At 43.1% G+C, this 17,193-nt stretch overlaps 1 protein-coding gene across 8 annotated transcripts in view; it reads right to left on the minus strand.

Annotated features, from left to right (window-relative positions):
* Positions 1–17,193, minus strand: part of LOC102413990 (ATP-binding cassette sub-family A member 10) — a 54,358-nt gene that overhangs the window by 25,644 nt on the left and 11,521 nt on the right. For 7 of the 8 annotated variants that reach the window (XM_025279364.3, XM_025279363.3, XM_025279361.3 and 4 more), the window contains exons 7-20: positions 16,855–16,996; positions 16,183–16,368; positions 14,947–15,094; positions 12,515–12,683; positions 10,575–10,633; positions 9,415–9,582; positions 8,877–9,052; positions 8,562–8,681; positions 8,183–8,321; positions 6,283–6,373; positions 5,659–5,798; positions 4,793–4,912; positions 3,245–3,443; positions 639–805 (exon numbers count right to left, since the gene is read on the minus strand). In XM_025279364.3, the coding sequence (XP_025135149.3) occupies positions 639–805; positions 3,245–3,443; positions 4,793–4,912; positions 5,659–5,798; positions 6,283–6,373; positions 8,183–8,321; positions 8,562–8,681; positions 8,877–9,052; positions 9,415–9,582; positions 10,575–10,633; positions 12,515–12,683; positions 14,947–15,094; positions 16,183–16,368; positions 16,855–16,996 (2,024 nt within the window). The remainder of the gene's footprint in view (positions 1–638; positions 806–3,244; positions 3,444–4,792; positions 4,913–5,658; positions 5,799–6,282; positions 6,374–8,182; positions 8,322–8,561; positions 8,682–8,876; positions 9,053–9,414; positions 9,583–10,574; positions 10,634–12,514; positions 12,684–14,946; positions 15,095–16,182; positions 16,369–16,854; positions 16,997–17,193) is intronic. The other variant, XM_025279362.3, reaches the window with a different exon arrangement.

Consider the following 17,193-nt stretch of genomic DNA (forward strand, 5'->3'; position numbering starts at 1 on the left):
GAAGCGCACTCAGACTCTGGGACCTAAGACTCCAGCCTACGCTCTCGACCCTCTCCAGAAAGTGTTCATTCTCTTGCAATTCTTAGTTATTTCCTGAGAAATCTGTGATTCTCACGGAAATAAAACTTTTTATTAGTGAATGTTACAGACTTTCCAGAACTCCGCAATGTCTGTAATTACAAAGAATACACACAAAATCCCCCCCTCAGGACCCAGACGTGGGGACTAGGGTACCCTAGCACGATGCTTACAGCCCTGGTGACTGAGTCACGAGACCGGCACAGAATCAAGCGAGCTTGATATTCTCCATTCTTCCGTTATTTCTCTTGATTTGAAAACAAGTCCTTCAGTTTCCTCAACCTGAAGATGAGGCAGGCTAGACAGGCACTGCTTCCGCCCCTCATGTTGTTGTCAAGACAGGTTTGTCACCTCTCAACTTTGCACTCCTCAAAGTTCTTTGATAGTGAAAATTGAAGACTACGGACTTCCTTGCTGGTCCAGTGGTTTGGACTCCATGCTCTCACTGCTGAAGGCATGGGTTCAATCCCTAGTCAGGGAACTCAGATCCCACAAGCTGCATGGCATAGCCAAAAAAAAAAAAAAACCCACTGAGACTGCACTGAAGGCCTGTCTCTCACCTGTATTGTTGATGATCAATAGATTGGTCAGAGGCGCTTGAGGGAGCTGTTCCAGAGAAAGGAAGTACATTCCGGGTGAAAACTCCCAGCGATGATCACGAAAATACACTGAATACACGATCTTCTCACAGATAGTGGGGATTAAGGCAATTCCGAACACCACTAACCTAAGTCAGAGAAAATGAAACCGTGAATCTAAAACAGGTTCCCTCTGATTAAGTCACAGACACGCTCTTTAAAGGCCAACCTATGGAAATTCAACACGCAGATATGCCATTTAGTTACACAAAATGAAACCCGGAGTGGGATTAATCTGAAAGTGGGCCCACATTTTTGCATGATTCCTATCACGTTGCCAGGTGTCCGAGGGGGACGGAGGGCCAGCGGAGGAGGTGAGGTCCAGAAGGTTCCTCCGCGGGCGTGCTGGCTCACCAGGACGTGTGGAAGAGTCTGCGGGACCTCAGACAGCCTACCTAGGGGGTGCTTTTAAAATATCTCTTTACTCTTGTTGCTTCATTCTTCTTTCATTTTTATTTTTAAATTATAAAAGCATGACAACACATTTATAGGAGATTTGGAAAATACAAAGTGACATATAGCTCCACTATACATTACAGTTACTTTTTAACTAGATAAATTAAGATTTTTAGCTGGGGTTTCAGTATTAAAAGTCTCAAAAATGAACAGAATAGATAGCAAAGTAGGATATATTAACAGTAGACCTGAAAAGCACTATGGACCAATTCAACACAATAAAGATTTATCCGATATAGAAAAGTGTGATGGAGTCAGAGGGCCTGTCTCGGGAGTTCTGGAGGGCAAGGAGCCGTGCTTCACGCTGTGGCTCCAAGTGCGCCACGAGCACGATTTCAAGGGACGCTTGAGCTTCTGCCCGCTGTTACTTGACACGTATCTTAACTTTGAGGAACCCAGATGCAGCACTGAATACGCCAGCTTCAGATCCTAGAACTCACTCCAACGACCGTGAGTAAAACACTTCCAAGCCGTCTTTCTGTTTTGCTAGCAAGTGTGTGCGTCCACTCTTTTCAACAATCCCCTTCCTATCAGACCTCAGGCTCTATCAGCCTCGAGGCTCCTAGAGAAAGAACAACGAAGCCCACCAGAGAGGATTCCCCTCCGGTCTTATCAACGACAAAGAAGACAGATCCAAGGACGCGCCCGAGGTCCAATTCCACCCCTCTGGTATCATGGGCGACGTCTCTGCTCGCATCACAGGCCGGGCCTCAGTGCTCCTCTGGACCTGCTCCACCCCGCTCCCGGGACCTCCCACACTGAGTTCATCTTTCCTTCATCCCCCGTGATGTCCCTGCTACTGGCTCATTCCCATCATCCCTAAAGCATGTTCTCTCTCTCTTCATAAAGAAATAATGAAATTTCCTTCTGACTGCAGTCTCCCTTCAGCTACTGATCATAGAACAGTAGAAATTCCCTCTGTGGTCAAGCACCTCACAAGCGTTATCTACTTTCAGGCTTTCTCTTCGTAAAACCTGAAGGACTTCCCTTTTGCCAAATAAAACAGATGTTTTCGGTTCTGAGCCGTCATCCTCCACCACTTGTCTGCTAATCCCTTCCCGTTCTCTAGTCTTGGCTCAAAGGTGAGCATTTCAATGAGACCAACACTGACCCACCTGTCGAGAATGAACCCTAGCTCTCTCCCCAGCTTCTTGGTGTACTCTACTTTGTATAAACTACTATATAATGTATTTAGTTTTTATATTTATCATTGTTTACGTTTTCCCCCAATCAGAAGGTAAACACTACCAGAAGGGCACAGATCTAATCAAAGCGTGTAGAACAGTTTACAGGCTTCAGTAAAGATTTGTGGTGTACTGAACAAACAGCATGGTTACTGGGCAGTGACTTGATTGGTGCTTTTCTCCCTGACAAGATCGTCCGTCTCAAGGCCTTTTCACTGGTATTTACTACCGCAGGCCATTACTGCAGGCACTCAAAACAAATCCATTACATGAATGAAGAAATCAGTAGACTTATTTTCTTGACATTGGGACCTTTTATGCATATATGGGGAGAAGGCAATGGCACCCCACTCCAGTACTCTTGCCTGGAAAATCCCATGGATAAAGGAGCCTGGTAGGCTGTAGTCCATGGGGTCGCTAAGAGTCGGGCACGACTGAGCGACTTCACTTTCACTTTTCACTTTCATGCATTGGAGAAGGAAATGGCAACCCACTCCAGTGTTCTTGCCTGGAGAATCCCAGGGATGGGGGAGCCTGGTGGGCTGCCATCTTTGGGGTTGCACAAAGTTGGACACAACTGAAGCGTCTTAGCAGCAGCATGCATATATGGACTAAAGACTTGAAGAGTCTGATAAGGACTTCCCTGGTGGTCCAGTGATTAAGACCAAATCTTCCAATGCAGAGGGCTCGGGTTCAATCCCAGGTTGGGGAACTAAGATCGCACGTGCCTTGGAGCAACTAAGCCTGAGCACTGCAGCTGGAGAGATGCCAGCCACAGGGAGAGAACGCGCCCTGCAGCCAGGACCGCACGGAGACAAGAAAAAGTAAGTGAATAAATATTTTTAAAATAACAAAACAAAAAAATTTCTTAAAAAGTGCAATACTCACAAGGACAAGAAAATCTTCCTCTCATTCCTCAGCCTTAAGAAGCGGAGTCTCGCCACCGCACAGGCTTGGCGTCTCCACAGAGCTGCAGAACTGGCGGCCTGTTTCACTTCCGGAAGGGAACGAAGAGCCTGTTGGGCTTCAGACTCCGCTCCAGGGTCTTGGGTCGCGTCGATTTCCGCCGGTCCCCCGACACCGGGATCTGTAACCATGTGATAAACTATTACAAGAGGTTACTTTACTTACATTTTCTCTTTAGAAACTTTGAGAAATGATGTTAGACTATTTGAAACAACACTTCTAACACATCGACTGCTGATAGCCATAACTTTTACATTCAAATCTTTCCTTCAAACAAATGTAATGGATGCAGTTTCGGGGAGGGAGGGAGTCAGTTTGAGAGCATGGTTTAGGCGTCTAGAGAAGCATGACTTCATTTGTATCTGTAGCGAAAGCTCTTCACTGAGGGATCTGTGCAGAGCGTGTCTTACGCAAAAACACCATGATAAATTTCTACAGCCGAATTTCCTAAAAATTCTCCTCCTTCCTTTGTCTTCTCCAGAGGATCAGTTTATCACTGACGGTTGACATTCAGTGACTTTTTCAAGCCACCATGGTGTTAAGTAAGAGAAAGTCCATGAAGATCCCCTGTTTGAGTCCCACCCACACCACACGTGAGCCGTATGACTACGGCTAATCGCTCAAATGTGTAAATCTCACTTTCTCACCTACGTCATAATATAAATAAAATAACTTATGGGGATTAAGAACAACAGAATCCTGGGTTTCCTGGGTGGTCCAGTGATTAAGACTCTGCCTTGGAATGCAGAGAACACGGGTTCGATCCCCAATCTGAGAAGATCCCACAAGCTTTGGGGCAATTAAGCCTGTGTGCCCCGAAGCCCATGCTTTGCAACAAGAGAAGCTGCCACCAGAAGCAGCCCGTGCCCCACAGCTGGAGAGCAGGCCCCTCTCGCCACAAGTAGAGAAAGCCCACACACAGCAAAAAAGACCCCGTGCAGCCATAGATAAATACTTTTAAAGAATAAAAATAAAATCAGGTTTAAAAAAAAACCCAACAGAATCCAACAGTTGAGCATTATGTCTGGCACATAGTAGGCTTCTAAATTCTTCAAATTATTATTACTGTAAAGTAAGAGAAGATAACATCTTATTTAATTATCTGCCATGAATATGTTAATTAGAATGAGTTGGTTAGCTAGGCAACAGAACATTCTTACAGGGAATGGCAAGAAAGAGACAAACCTGGATTTAGGACGTTAGCAGAGAGCTACTGAGGGATAGTGGTGGGCACTGCAGAGGGAAGAGGTTAGACCCGACAGGGGGGCGCACAGCGTCACAAGGAGCGGGGTCTGGCCCCAAGCCTGATGACATTACTATAAAACATTCACGATACCTTAAAAGGTGGATGGCCCCCTTTATGCCTAATTCACCTTCTAGTTAGAATTCCACAGAAAAATCTATAAATATGAATTAACACATGGTCATTTTCTTTCTCCTTAATTTCCTGCTAGACACACATTTTTATACCTGGCCCATTAATTGCTGATCTGCCTTTTAGGTTCAAGAATGCTTCATTTAGAGTTGTCATGGAAACACCAAAATTCATTATGCCCTGGTCAGAAGAGTTTTCAAGGTCTCTGCAAAGATCTAAAAAGCAAAGTAACAAAACAATGCAATTATTATTGGTAAAGAGTACACTAAAATACTAATTGCTAACAATTACTCAGGATAGATAAATCTGAAAATATTTTCACATTAGAGATGCCAGCAATTCAAGAAAACATTCCCATAAGGCGTTCTCTTGTCCTTCAAATCATTTTTGTTATTTTACATCTCTATTATAGTTTCATAAACTTTAAAATCTCCTGCATTTCTATGGCCATGTGTGTGTTTGTATCTGTATGTCTATTTAAAAACTCAAAAAACTTCAAAGTAAACATTCAGGCAGCATGGAATAAACTGAATTTTCTTCTTTGTACTTTCCAAATTTTTTTATAATCAGTATCTTACATTCATAATTAAAATTATAATTTACCAAGAAACTATAGACCTGCTTGCAAATGTTTTAAAAATAAGGTTTATTGAGCCTGTATCTCAAACAGAAATGAAAGGTTTCTGCTGTTTCAGGAAAGATATATGTCAAAGCTTCGTTTAACGTTGATGAAGAGAGCAAACCCGAGTTTCTCAGTGGACTACATTCAGGGAAACTTAGATGCTCTCTCATCAAAACCATGTCCAAGTCACACACTTCATTACATTGGACATGGGAGGGAGCGTGCTTATGGATACTTTCATGTAGAAGCTTCGGAGCAGGACTTGGGGAGCCGTGGAAAATGCAGTCAGAGTCATTGTGGGCCAGGGGCCGTGCTCTACGTGGTCACACAGTCTGTTACCTGGAAACTTGTCTGTCCTCTCCAGGGGCAAAGTATACACAAGTTTTTCTTCACTTTCTGCTGTTAACTTGGCATCTGAGATGTGCTGTGTGATGAGGGATGTGATTCTCTCCGTATTGCACCTTTCATTCCTGTGTAAACTAAATTTTCAAAAGAGGCATGAGTCCTTCAAGTTCTTCTCCAATATGACTCATCACTAAAAGACAGTTTTTGGTTAAACAGTCTGTATATATTACAGGCATACCCTGCGAACATCAGTAACCGGTTCTGACATTCTAGGAAGTGGATTTGGAATACAATTTTAGACTTTTAGGACAAACCGTTTTATTAAAAATGATCGACTGCTTTTAGGGGGACACAACTGCAGATTTTTCCTATATAAATATTGCCAAAAATGTTGTATTGAAAGATACAGACATTTTTAGAAATGTGCATGCTTAAAACCAAGGTGTAACCAATAAGAAAATGTTAACAAGATATTTCGTAGTGTCTGTTGTAAATCAATCCCCTCTCCAAATGAAGCTGACTTTTCTTACAGTTCTAAAGATTACATGGAATTACAATATGGTCACCCCTCATGTGGATACAGTCTTATCAACAACAATCACACCCAGAATACGTTACCTTAAGTGATATCCAATACCCCATTTCCGCTTCAGGAACAAAGATGACCCTGCACATGTGAGCTTCCCGTTAGACAGAAACACTTTCCTATCTGAGTAGAAAGAGAGAAAGAGTAAATTTTGTAAACTCCTTGTATAGAACATTCTCTCTGGAGACCAAAACTGGCTGGATTTTTCAGGATGAATGCAACCCTGGTACCACTGAGTTCCTAGATGCTGCTACTTGACACCAGTCTCCACCTTGGGACTGACAGCGGTGACCTGGGCACACAGAGGCTTGAGATGGGCTGATGCACCGGGTCTTGCACTTTCAGGGCTCAGTCAATGCCATGAGAACCTGCCTGGACCATGAGATGGGCTGATGCACCGGGTCTTGCACTTTCAGGGCTCAGTCAATGCCATGAGAACCTGCCTGGACCATGAGATGGGCTGATGCACTGGGTCTTGCACTTTCAGGGCTCAGTCAATGCCATGAGAACCTGCCTGGACCATGCCTCCTAGAAGATGTAATACACCTACAGGGGGCCGAGTTACCTAAGTCACCCTCGCAAAGGAAATCCACCCTAAATATTCATTAAAAGGACTGATACTGAAGATGAAGCTCCAAAACTTTGGCCACCTGATGCAAAGAGCCGACCCATTGGAAAAGACTCTGATGCTGGGAAAGATTGAGGGCAGAAGGAGAAGGGGACAACAGAGGATGAGATGGTTGGACGGCATCACTGACTCAGTGGACACGAATATGAGCAAACTCCAGGAGACCGCGGAGGATGGAAGCCGGGGCGTGCTGCAGGCCATGGGGTCGCAAACAGTCGGGCACGACTAAGCGACAACAGCAAAAGCCAATGGCCATTCAACCACCAGCTGAACTGCCAACTCTGCAACACACGGGCTAAGTGAATGCCTATTGATTTAGGGCACCGAGCTTCGAGATGGCTTGTGACAGCAGTTTTGAGGCAGGAGACAACTGACACAAGAGATAAAGTGCATCTAACCTCGATTTCATGCGGGAAACTTCAGATACTCTTACAAGGCACATCAACAGCAAAAATTTCTCTCCCTTCCCTGAGACCCTTTCTGACCTCATTTTCCCCAGATTCCTTCTCTACATGATCTCTGGCCTCACTGAAACTGTCCTCCCCACATGCCAAGATTTCCGAGGCAAAATGTTTGCTGTCTCTGTAATTCTCCCAACTTCACACCCGACACCTCATTCAGTAAAGAAAGGATCTCCCTAGAAAGGCACAAAGGACTGCAAATTTAAAAAAGAGTTTTTCCCAGCTAAACATTCCTTTCTACTCAACAAAAAATATATATTTTTGTATGTGCATGTGCTAAGTCACTTCAGTGGGAAGACACATATTTTTGTATACCCATATACACACACACACACACACACACACACACAATAGAGCTTCCCAGCTGGTGCTAGTAGTAAAGAACCTGCCCGCCAGTGCAGGAGACGCGGATTCGATCCCTGGGTCAGGGAAATCCCCTGGAGGAGGCCATGGCAACCCACTCCAGTGTTCTTGCCTGGAGAATCCCATGGAGAGAGGAGCCTGGCGGGCTACAGTCCATGGGGTTACAAAGAGTCGGACACGACTGAACCTACTTAGCACGCACGCACACACATAGAAAGTAACACTGGCATTTCAAATTTTTAAAAATATGCACTTGTGATTAATATAAACAGCCCAGAAAGTTACAGACAGGAAGATACATAAAGTGTGAGTCTGAGAACTCAAGGGGGTCAGAATGCCTGGACACCAAGTGCCACTTTCAGATGCCCTTTCTCAGACGCATGGCAAACGAGACTCTCTTCTTTCCAACAGAAGTTAGAGAGAATCTCTCTCGTATTAAGCCCTTGAATACCGAGTCAGTATAAAGAACCCAAGACTCACCAGCCAGGATGTCAGCCTCGTCCATGAACTGGGTACTAAAAAGGATCGTGTGGTTATTTTTCCGCTCCTTCAGGAAGTTCCACATGAAGTGCCTTGAGAAAGGATCCAGTCCAGCAGTTGGCTCGTCCAGGAGCAAAACCTGCAGTGGAGAGCACGCGAAAGCACCTTCTGTTTAGAGAGAGGCTCTTCCGAAAACAACACGGAACCCAGTATGACGTCTGCGTTCAAACAGAGCCCTTCATCGGATCCCCAACAGGCTCGTGTGGCCCTGTGTTACAAATTTACTCTCACGTTTGGCAACTCAAGTGCAGTCTGGACTTTAACAATCATTTTACATCCTTCAATCCAAATTCATCTCAAAGATATTTTTATCTCTTACCTGAGGATCTCCTAAAATGGCAATCCCAAATGTGAGTTTTCTCTTCTGTCCACCACTTAACTCTTTAGCGATGACATCTTGAATATTGTGCATGTCTAATTCCATCGTAATGCCTTTTACCTATCAAAAAAACTACATTAATAGAAAACATTTTACCCGAAGCAGTCTTAATTTGCTAATAGTTAGAAGGAATTGATTCTAGAACTCCATTAATTAAGTTTTATTTATGAAAGAGTAAAAGTCGAACAAAAATATGATCAGGAGCAAACTAAGTACATTATTTCCAAAGTCATCAATTCTAATATGTTCATCTACCTCTTGTTCCACTTCTTTCGGTGGAATCCCTTTTATTTTAGCAAATAGCCTGAGGTTTTCTCTCACAGTAAGAAAATCGAAGTAGATATTAAATTGTGGACAAAATCCAGTGTAATTTCTGATTTCTTCCATGTTCATTATTTCAGAGAGTTGGGTGTTGTAAATAGTGGCAGATCCTATAGATAAAAAAATGTAAGTCTTTAACACCAGGATATTAACTCTATGCAGAGTGATAATATACGATATTCATTGAAGAAACTCCCATTTTATAGCTATGTAATTAATACATTGAAAAGATGCAGAATATTCTTGACATAAATACCATTGTCTAAAGCAATGCAAAATATATACAGAATGACAAATAATAGTGAAAAAAAGAGAGAAGCATTCTAGTTTATGTAAACACGAAATAAATATTTCCCATTTTAAATGGCTCAACTTTGCAAAAAGCCTCTTTCTGAGAAACATTTTTCTTTCACATAATCAGACTGAGGAAGCTGTTCAGCAGCCACCTTGGTTTGTAAAATTCTCTTCTCACCTTCAGTGCAAGCAGACCAGCCGCCAAGAATGCTCAGCAGAGAGGATTTGCCAGCTCCGCTGTGGCCAAGAATCGCTGTGAGCTGGCCTTCATAGACATCAAGACATATGCCTGTTTCCGGATAAAATCTGAAAGTTAGACTTTGGATTATACTCCAATGAAGTGGGCCTTAAAAAAAAAAAAACACTGAAAGAGTAAAGTGTACCTCCGCACTTCATTTCATTTCACTGTATTTTAATATGACTTTTTACAATTATATATCTACTTGTGTCTATTTATGAAGACAAAGCCTCACTTCCTCTGAAGAAATTAGATCAAGACTGGAAATATAAATTCCCACTTTCCTCCCTACCACAAATACTTTGAATGTCAAAGGATATATACAGTTAATATTAGAAAACATAGCCACAGATATGAGGATAAAAACAGAGGAAGCAGAGTATGTATTAATACTTCCTGGAAAAGGCAAGTCTCCATTTCTACTAAAAAGCAGTCTCACTGAGGGTCCCAGAGCCAGAGCCAGAGGCAAAGGAGCAGCGTATGCTGTCTGCTCTGTCTTAGTAGGGAAGGGGGCCGGTAAGGACAGGGTGCTCAAGCTTCCCTGGCAGCAGTCAGCTTCTGACCCGTCTCACAAGTGTGGGCGTGGCCTCAGAGAGGGCTGCTGGGCTCCAGCACACGTCACGGGCATCCTCATACATGCATGCTTATGATTTGACAGTGTTTTAACATTTGAGAAATTATCTAACTCCATTGGGAAGCAGCAAAGAGTTCTATGAGCATCCCAGAATTGTTAAGAGACTCTCTGAAAATGTAAATCGTGGGGTTAAATTGTAAGAGAATCAAAAATAAAGCAAAGCACAGCCCAAAACAGATGATGCAAAGCCCTATGAAAATGTTAACACCAACAAATCTGGTGATGCTCCAAGCTAGTGTCAAAGATTACACACTGGCATAATTAGTACAATCCCATATCTTAAACTGTCTCATCCATACATAGAAAAATATGTATTAGTGATTATGCCTCATAGTAGAAATTAAAAAAAAAAAGTTTCCTTTTATCTATATTCATTCTCTAATTTTCCATTATGACTATTTGTATTTTCAAGAAATGAAAAACATTTAAAATCAGAAACATCAAAACAAGGAGTTGTTCTCTTTACCTTGCAATGCTTCTACTTTCTCAGGCTTTCCTTTATATTCTTTTCTAAGATTTCTGATTCTGAAAGAAGATTGAAGACTATGAGGTGATTACAGTTTCTGATGACGCAGATGACGCCGCCGGCCAACACTACTGCTCATGATTGACCGTAACCTTCCCCACAGGAGGGATTTATTGTCGGAGTTCTCAGGAGCACAGGGAGACACCGGCTGAGCGAGGGGGTGGAGGTGGGACCCGCTTCCCACAAACTGGTAAGAGGATCCATCTTAACGGGAAGAGGAGGGCAAAAGCCCCTGCCTGGCCCAAAGGCGATTTCTACGGACACCAAGCCGGCATTTCATGCCTTCCAGCTGCGTTAGCAAATGAAGGGGAGCTACTGTTGGAAGAAAGCCAGGAAGAAGCCAAGGAGGGGGAGCAGTGGAGAGAGGCTTCCTCTCTCTTGATTATTCGATCGTTCTTCTCTTCCTCGGGCAAATTTATCAAAATAATAGTGGCTTCTGCTCTCTGTTTCATTTGTTTTCCCCACCTTCATTCCCAGCCTAAGACACAGAGCCTGGGACTCCACCACGCTTCTGAAGCCATTCTCAATGAAGTTACCCATGACGTCCTAAGTAGCACATCCAGCGGTCACTTTTCAGCCCTTATTTCATAAACCTCATCACTGACTTGACAATTGCACACCCTTGTCTTCTTGTCCTCAGCTCTGTTCGCTTCTGGTTTCCACCTCATTCTCAATATTCCTTCTGGGCATACCTTATGGACTCCTTAAATTGGACTCTATACCAACCAGCTATTTTTCTTATTCTCAGATCGTTGCCATACAGTATCACCCCCTCTTCCTGCTTCCTCTCTTACCAAAAATTCTCATTGTCAAGTCTGTGTCTTTAGATCTTTCTTCAAAGCTTCAGATTTATGAACTCAGCCTTCTATTATATATCTGTACATGGATATCAAACCCGCATGGATAATAAATTGACTTGTACACACTTCCTTTTATGTAACAGACATATTGCTTAATTATCTCACTGACTCAAGAAGAACCCACTGTACTATGGAATTACATCACATATTTCTTGGGAAGAAATGAGGCTTGGAGAGCTCAGAGTTTACCAGAAAGTCACGGAGCCACTAATTAAGAAGAAGTCTTTCAGGATGAAAGCAAAAATATCTGAAAGAAAGGAACTTTCAAAAACACATCATCAACTAATGCTGATTCATGTTGATGTATGGCAAAACCCATCACAATATGATAAACTAATTATACTCTAATTAAAAAAAAATTTTAAAAGAATGAAAGCACATCATCCCGAATGGATAAAGAAGCGCTGGTACATACATACAATGGAATATCACTCAGCTGTAAGGAATGCATTTGAGGCAGCTCTGACGAGGTAGACGACTCTAGAGCCTATTATACAAAGTGAAGTCAGTCAGAAAGAGGAAGACAAATACCGCATGTTAACGCATATATGTGGAATCTAGACGGATGGCACTGATGAGTCCATGTGCAGGACAGCAACAGAGACGCAGATGCAGAGAACAGACTTGTGGCCCCACTGGGGGAAGGAAGGGGTGGGGCAGATGGAGAGAGTGGCTCTGACCACACACAGGATCCTGTGTAGAATGGGTGGATAGCCAGTGGGGACTTGCTGCATGACTTGGAGCTCAACCTGCTGGTCTGTGACACCCTAGAGGGGTGGGATGGGGTGCGAGGTGGGAGGGAGGTTCAGGAGGGGGGACGTGTGTGCCTGCGGCTGATTCACACTGATGTATGGCAGAGACCAACACACCATTGTAAAGCAGTTATCCTGCAATTACCAATAAATAAATCTTAAAAAACCACATCATCCATAACAGTGGACCTGTGGTCGTCCTTGCCGCAAGTTAACTTATCACGCATTTACCTAAACATGTACATAGTCACATAAACTGTTAAGTCACCTTATGGCTTCTTTTCCATGGAACTCTGGAGACACTGGCTCGAAAGAATCATCGCAGGAGAGCTCAGAATTCATTTCATTCCCGAAGACTTCACGGTGAGTGTTTTTGTGTTGGGACCAAAAGGAAGACTTCAGGAAAAACAGTGGTGAATGCCGCTGGCCATTTTCATCTGAGCCATAAAGACATGATTCCATGTTGAGTCAAGCAAAGAGCATCAGTGAAGAACTACACCTGTCATAGTGCAGCTTGACGGCAATTTTTTCTACACATGAATGACTTCTATTCATTTTTTCCAGTTTTATTGAGAAATAACTGACATACATAATTATATAAGTTGAGGGAGTACAGCATAATGGTTTGATTCACAAATAGTGTGAAATGATGACCACAATAGGTTCAGCTAACATCCTTCATCTCAGAGAGATAGGATGAAAGAAGGAAAAAAAAAGTCTCCTTGTGATGGGAACTCAGGATTTATGCTCTTCACAGCTTTTCTGCATGTCACATGTCACATACAGTCATCATGCGCATGGACACTATTTATTTATAACTGGGATTTCATACTTCCTGACTGCCTTCCTCCCGTTCCCTGCATATAGCTCCATTTTGCTGTTTTTGTTGTTTAGTCACTAAGTCGTGTCTAAATCTTTATGACCCCAATGGACTGCAGCCCACCAGGCTCCTCTTTCCATGGGGTTTCCCAGGTAAGAACACTGGAGTGGGATGACATTTCCAGCTCCAGGGGATTGTCCTGACCCAGGGATCGAACCTGCATCTCCTGCGTGGGCAGGCGGATTCTTTACCACTGAGCCACCAGCGAAGTTCATACCTCCATATACCCCTGTATATGAATGGTAGACTCAATTAAAATATTTGACATTTAAATGAACTTATATTCTAATGATAAGAGACAGGAATATAGGGCAACGGTTAAAAGAAAGGGCAGCTCTGGATCTAAAGCATCAGAAAAAATAAAATGAGATGGAACTTTAATGATATATCCACGGAACATGAATTTACTGGTGACAAGAAGAGGAAATTCAATAGGCTTTTCCAGAGACCATAGGAGAACGAAAGCAGCACAGAGCTTCTGCATGTCACGCCCTGTTGCAAGCCAGCACTGTGAGCAGACACAGGGGCCACGCCAGGAGAGGGACCAATGCGGGGGAGATACACACGGAGCCGCGTGCAGGAAAGAAAGATGCTGGGGACGTGGAGGAAACATAAGGGAAAAGCAGAGCTGGAAAACGGGTCTTTGCAGAGAGAGACAGAAAGGAGGGAGCGATGAGCCTTCAGAAACTCAATGTGGGCAAGAGGAGAGGCTCAAGGATGAACCTGCGCCGAAAATAGCTAGAGGTGAGCCGGCCAGAAAGGGGAGCTGCGCTGCGCAAAAGCAACAGGAAAAGCGGGGAAACGAAAACTGGGAAATACATGCATCTTCACGAGAATTCATTTCATTCGGAGAAGAAAAGCATAGTAATTATGAACGCGTGGAGGACTTAATAAGAAAGAACAGAAATGCCACCTATTAAAATAGGAATTAAATTCTAGATGGAAGTATTGGAGAAAAAATTTTTTCATATAGTTAAATTGTTTGGGCCACCAAGGGGTTTCCCTGGTGGCTCAGACAGTAAAGAATCGGCTTGCAATGCAGGAGACCTGGGTTTGATCCCTGCGTCGGGAAGATCCCCTCGAGGAGGAAATGGTAACCCACTCCAGTAGTCTTGCCTGGATAATCCCATGGACAGAGGAGCCTGGTGGGCTACAGTCCACAGGGTCACAAAACTGTCAGACATGACTGAGTGACTGAGCTCACACACAAAGGGAATACAGGTATATTAGTTCCTGGGGTTATTTGTGTAGACTACACTTGCGTTTTATAATAATTATTTAAAAGTTGATTATAGAGTTTATTATTTTATTTGTAGAACATTATATAAAGCATTCCCGTTAGACTGATTTTTTTCACAAAAGGGAGAAGTTATCTGTTAACTTTGCACTGTAAATGTTAATATTTTGAGATGCAGAAGAACAAGTTTACTAGAGGCAAATATTAGCAGGAGTGATGTGATGAGCTATCTTATCTTACGGCTGTGAACTCAAGTGCTAAGAAGCAGTGTTCTCTAATGGTTGATTTAGGTGTCTCCTTTCCTCTCCCGTTAACACACACACACACACACACACTCCTTACTTCTTACTTTTATAAAAGATATAAACCAACAGAAATGCAAGTGGTTTTTCATTAAAATGTCTCAACAAAATAGTTCCATTCAGATCATTAAACAGTGAGATGCAAATGAGGAAATCCTACTGTTTTGGATGTTTTTCATTTCCTCTGCAATCAGAAATGCTTTTAAAAAGACAGGTCAACAACATTTCAAGACACAGAATTACTTTAAATTCAACTCTAATCACATTACACTATTACTTACCAGGCAAAACGTGCTCAAAATATAATGTTAATGTCAAATAGAGCAGAGTGTCAAATGCCAGAAGGAAGAAAATCACTATCATTGTGTATGACTCCCCAGAGGGATCAGGGAAAACAACACCACTCACGTGATACTCTTGATGCGAAATCTGAGACCACAAAGAATAAAACACAGTCAAAGTTAGACAAACTGATAAAACTGAAGTTCTTTTAATGATGCTGCATAGGCAAATACAATTTTAATTTTAATATTCCTTTTCCTTAAAAATTGCATCGTGAAGTTGTGAGTAGCAATGTTGCTTTTGACAAATAAAATTATTGTCACCGAGTGGGAAATGCTCTAAGAGAAGGTAGGACAATTGAAGAACAGAAACTTATTTGATTCATTAATCAGAAATCTTCAGGAAGGGGATTTAGAGAAGTGGGAAAGCAACCAAAAATAATTTATTCTGGGAAGAGAAACCCAGAGATGGCAGGGAAGTGAGAGGCCATTTGAAGGAAGTATGAAAACCCCAAGTGTTCATATGTTGCAGATGTGTTAAAACACTACGTAAGTACTGAAGACTTGAAGAGGTTGATTTTAAGGGTAATAAAGATAAAACAGATCACAAATATCATAGCTAAGCTTCACAGCACGTTGTTCTAGCCTCATACATAAATAACAGCACAATTACCCGTGAGCTCGATTCCAACATCCTGACTTTGCAGACGAGCAACGAGAAACTGCAGAAGCCCGGTGACCCGCCCAAGGTGACTCCGCGGGAAGTGACAGAACTGAGCCTAATTCCTGGTGCCTGGCCCTGAGCCCAGCTCAGGTCCTGAGCAATTATTTTTCTCATTTAAATTTCCCAAGAGTTTACAAATGATCTGTTTGATAACTCTGATAAGATCTTTTTTAAAGATTTTTTTGGGGTGTGGACCATTTTCAAATTCTTTATTGAACTCGTTACAATATTCCTTTAGTTTTATGCTTTCTTTTTGCTTTTCTTCTTTTGGCCGAGAGGTCTGTGGGATCCGAGCTCCCCGACCAGGGATGGAACCTGCACCCCCTGCACTGGAAGCTGAAGTCTCAACCACTGGGTCACCAGGGAAGTCCCGATAATATTTTTTATTTAACTTTTCAATAGCATAATTTCTTAAGATTCAGGGTGATTGATCATTAAGCTTGAGGAAGTACCAAACTGTCTCAGTAATGCTGAAACTCTAATAAATAGTCACTAGATGGCTGTGTTCTTACCTGAGCCACCCCAGCAGTGAAGGCAAAAGGGCTAAACAGACATAAAGCCCATCCCAGTGACGACGGAAGCTGTCTGTACAACACAGTGAAGCCCAGACAGCCCCAAAACACAGTGAAGAGAGAGCCAACCACGCCAGTCAGGATGGGCCGCTTTATCAGCACGCAGAGGAGGAAAGCCAGTGTTATCTGAAGGGAGAAAGAAAGTTCCAGAAGGTGTATTTTTTCCCTCTGAGAATCATGAATAGCAATATTCACTCGTTCATCACGTGAACAAAAACTTTCTCAAAAACATACAGAAACCAGAGTACAAAATGAGAAGCTCTAGGCTACCAATACCTTGAAGAAATATGGCTGCTGCTGCTAAGTCACTTCAGTCGTGTCCGACTCTGTGCAACCCCACAGATGGCAGCCCACCAGGCTCCCCCATCCCTGGGATTCTCCAGGCAAGAACACTGGAGTGGGTTGCCATTTCCTTCTCCAATGCATGAGAGTGAAAAGTGAAAGTGAAGTCACTCATTCGTGTCCGACTCCTAGCGACCCCACGGACTGCAGCCCACCAGGCTCCCCCGTCCCTGGGATTCTCCTGGCAAGAACACTGGAGTGGGGTGCTGTTTACGGGCTCACATATCTGAGACTTGAAGAAGGATGAGAAATGAATATTTGCCAACTCACCAAAGACAGGCCGTACAGGGTGAAAAGAGAGACTACCACCACGAAGCCAGTAAGGATAACCATTTGGAATAATTTTATGACCAGAGTCATGAAAATGGACACAACAAAGACGAAGCCAGCATACATCAATGCCCAGGAGAGCCTACGGTAGAAGCAGAGGATTAATTCAGAATGTCGCACGTCCGCAAACATGCGAGAGGCGGTATATGATAGTTCAGGGCGCACACTCCGGGAATGAACAGACTGGAGTCAAGTTTATTATCGACGTGTGGCTCTGTGCACTCTTGTGGTGTGATCAGGGGCAAGCCTCTTTTCTCACTCCGTCCGTAAAATGGGATT

The sequence above is a fragment of the Bubalus bubalis genome, chromosome 3, assembly GCF_019923935.1.
Source record: "Bubalus bubalis isolate 160015118507 breed Murrah chromosome 3, NDDB_SH_1, whole genome shotgun sequence".
In the NCBI taxonomy this organism is placed as follows: Eukaryota; Metazoa; Chordata; class Mammalia; order Artiodactyla; family Bovidae; genus Bubalus; species Bubalus bubalis.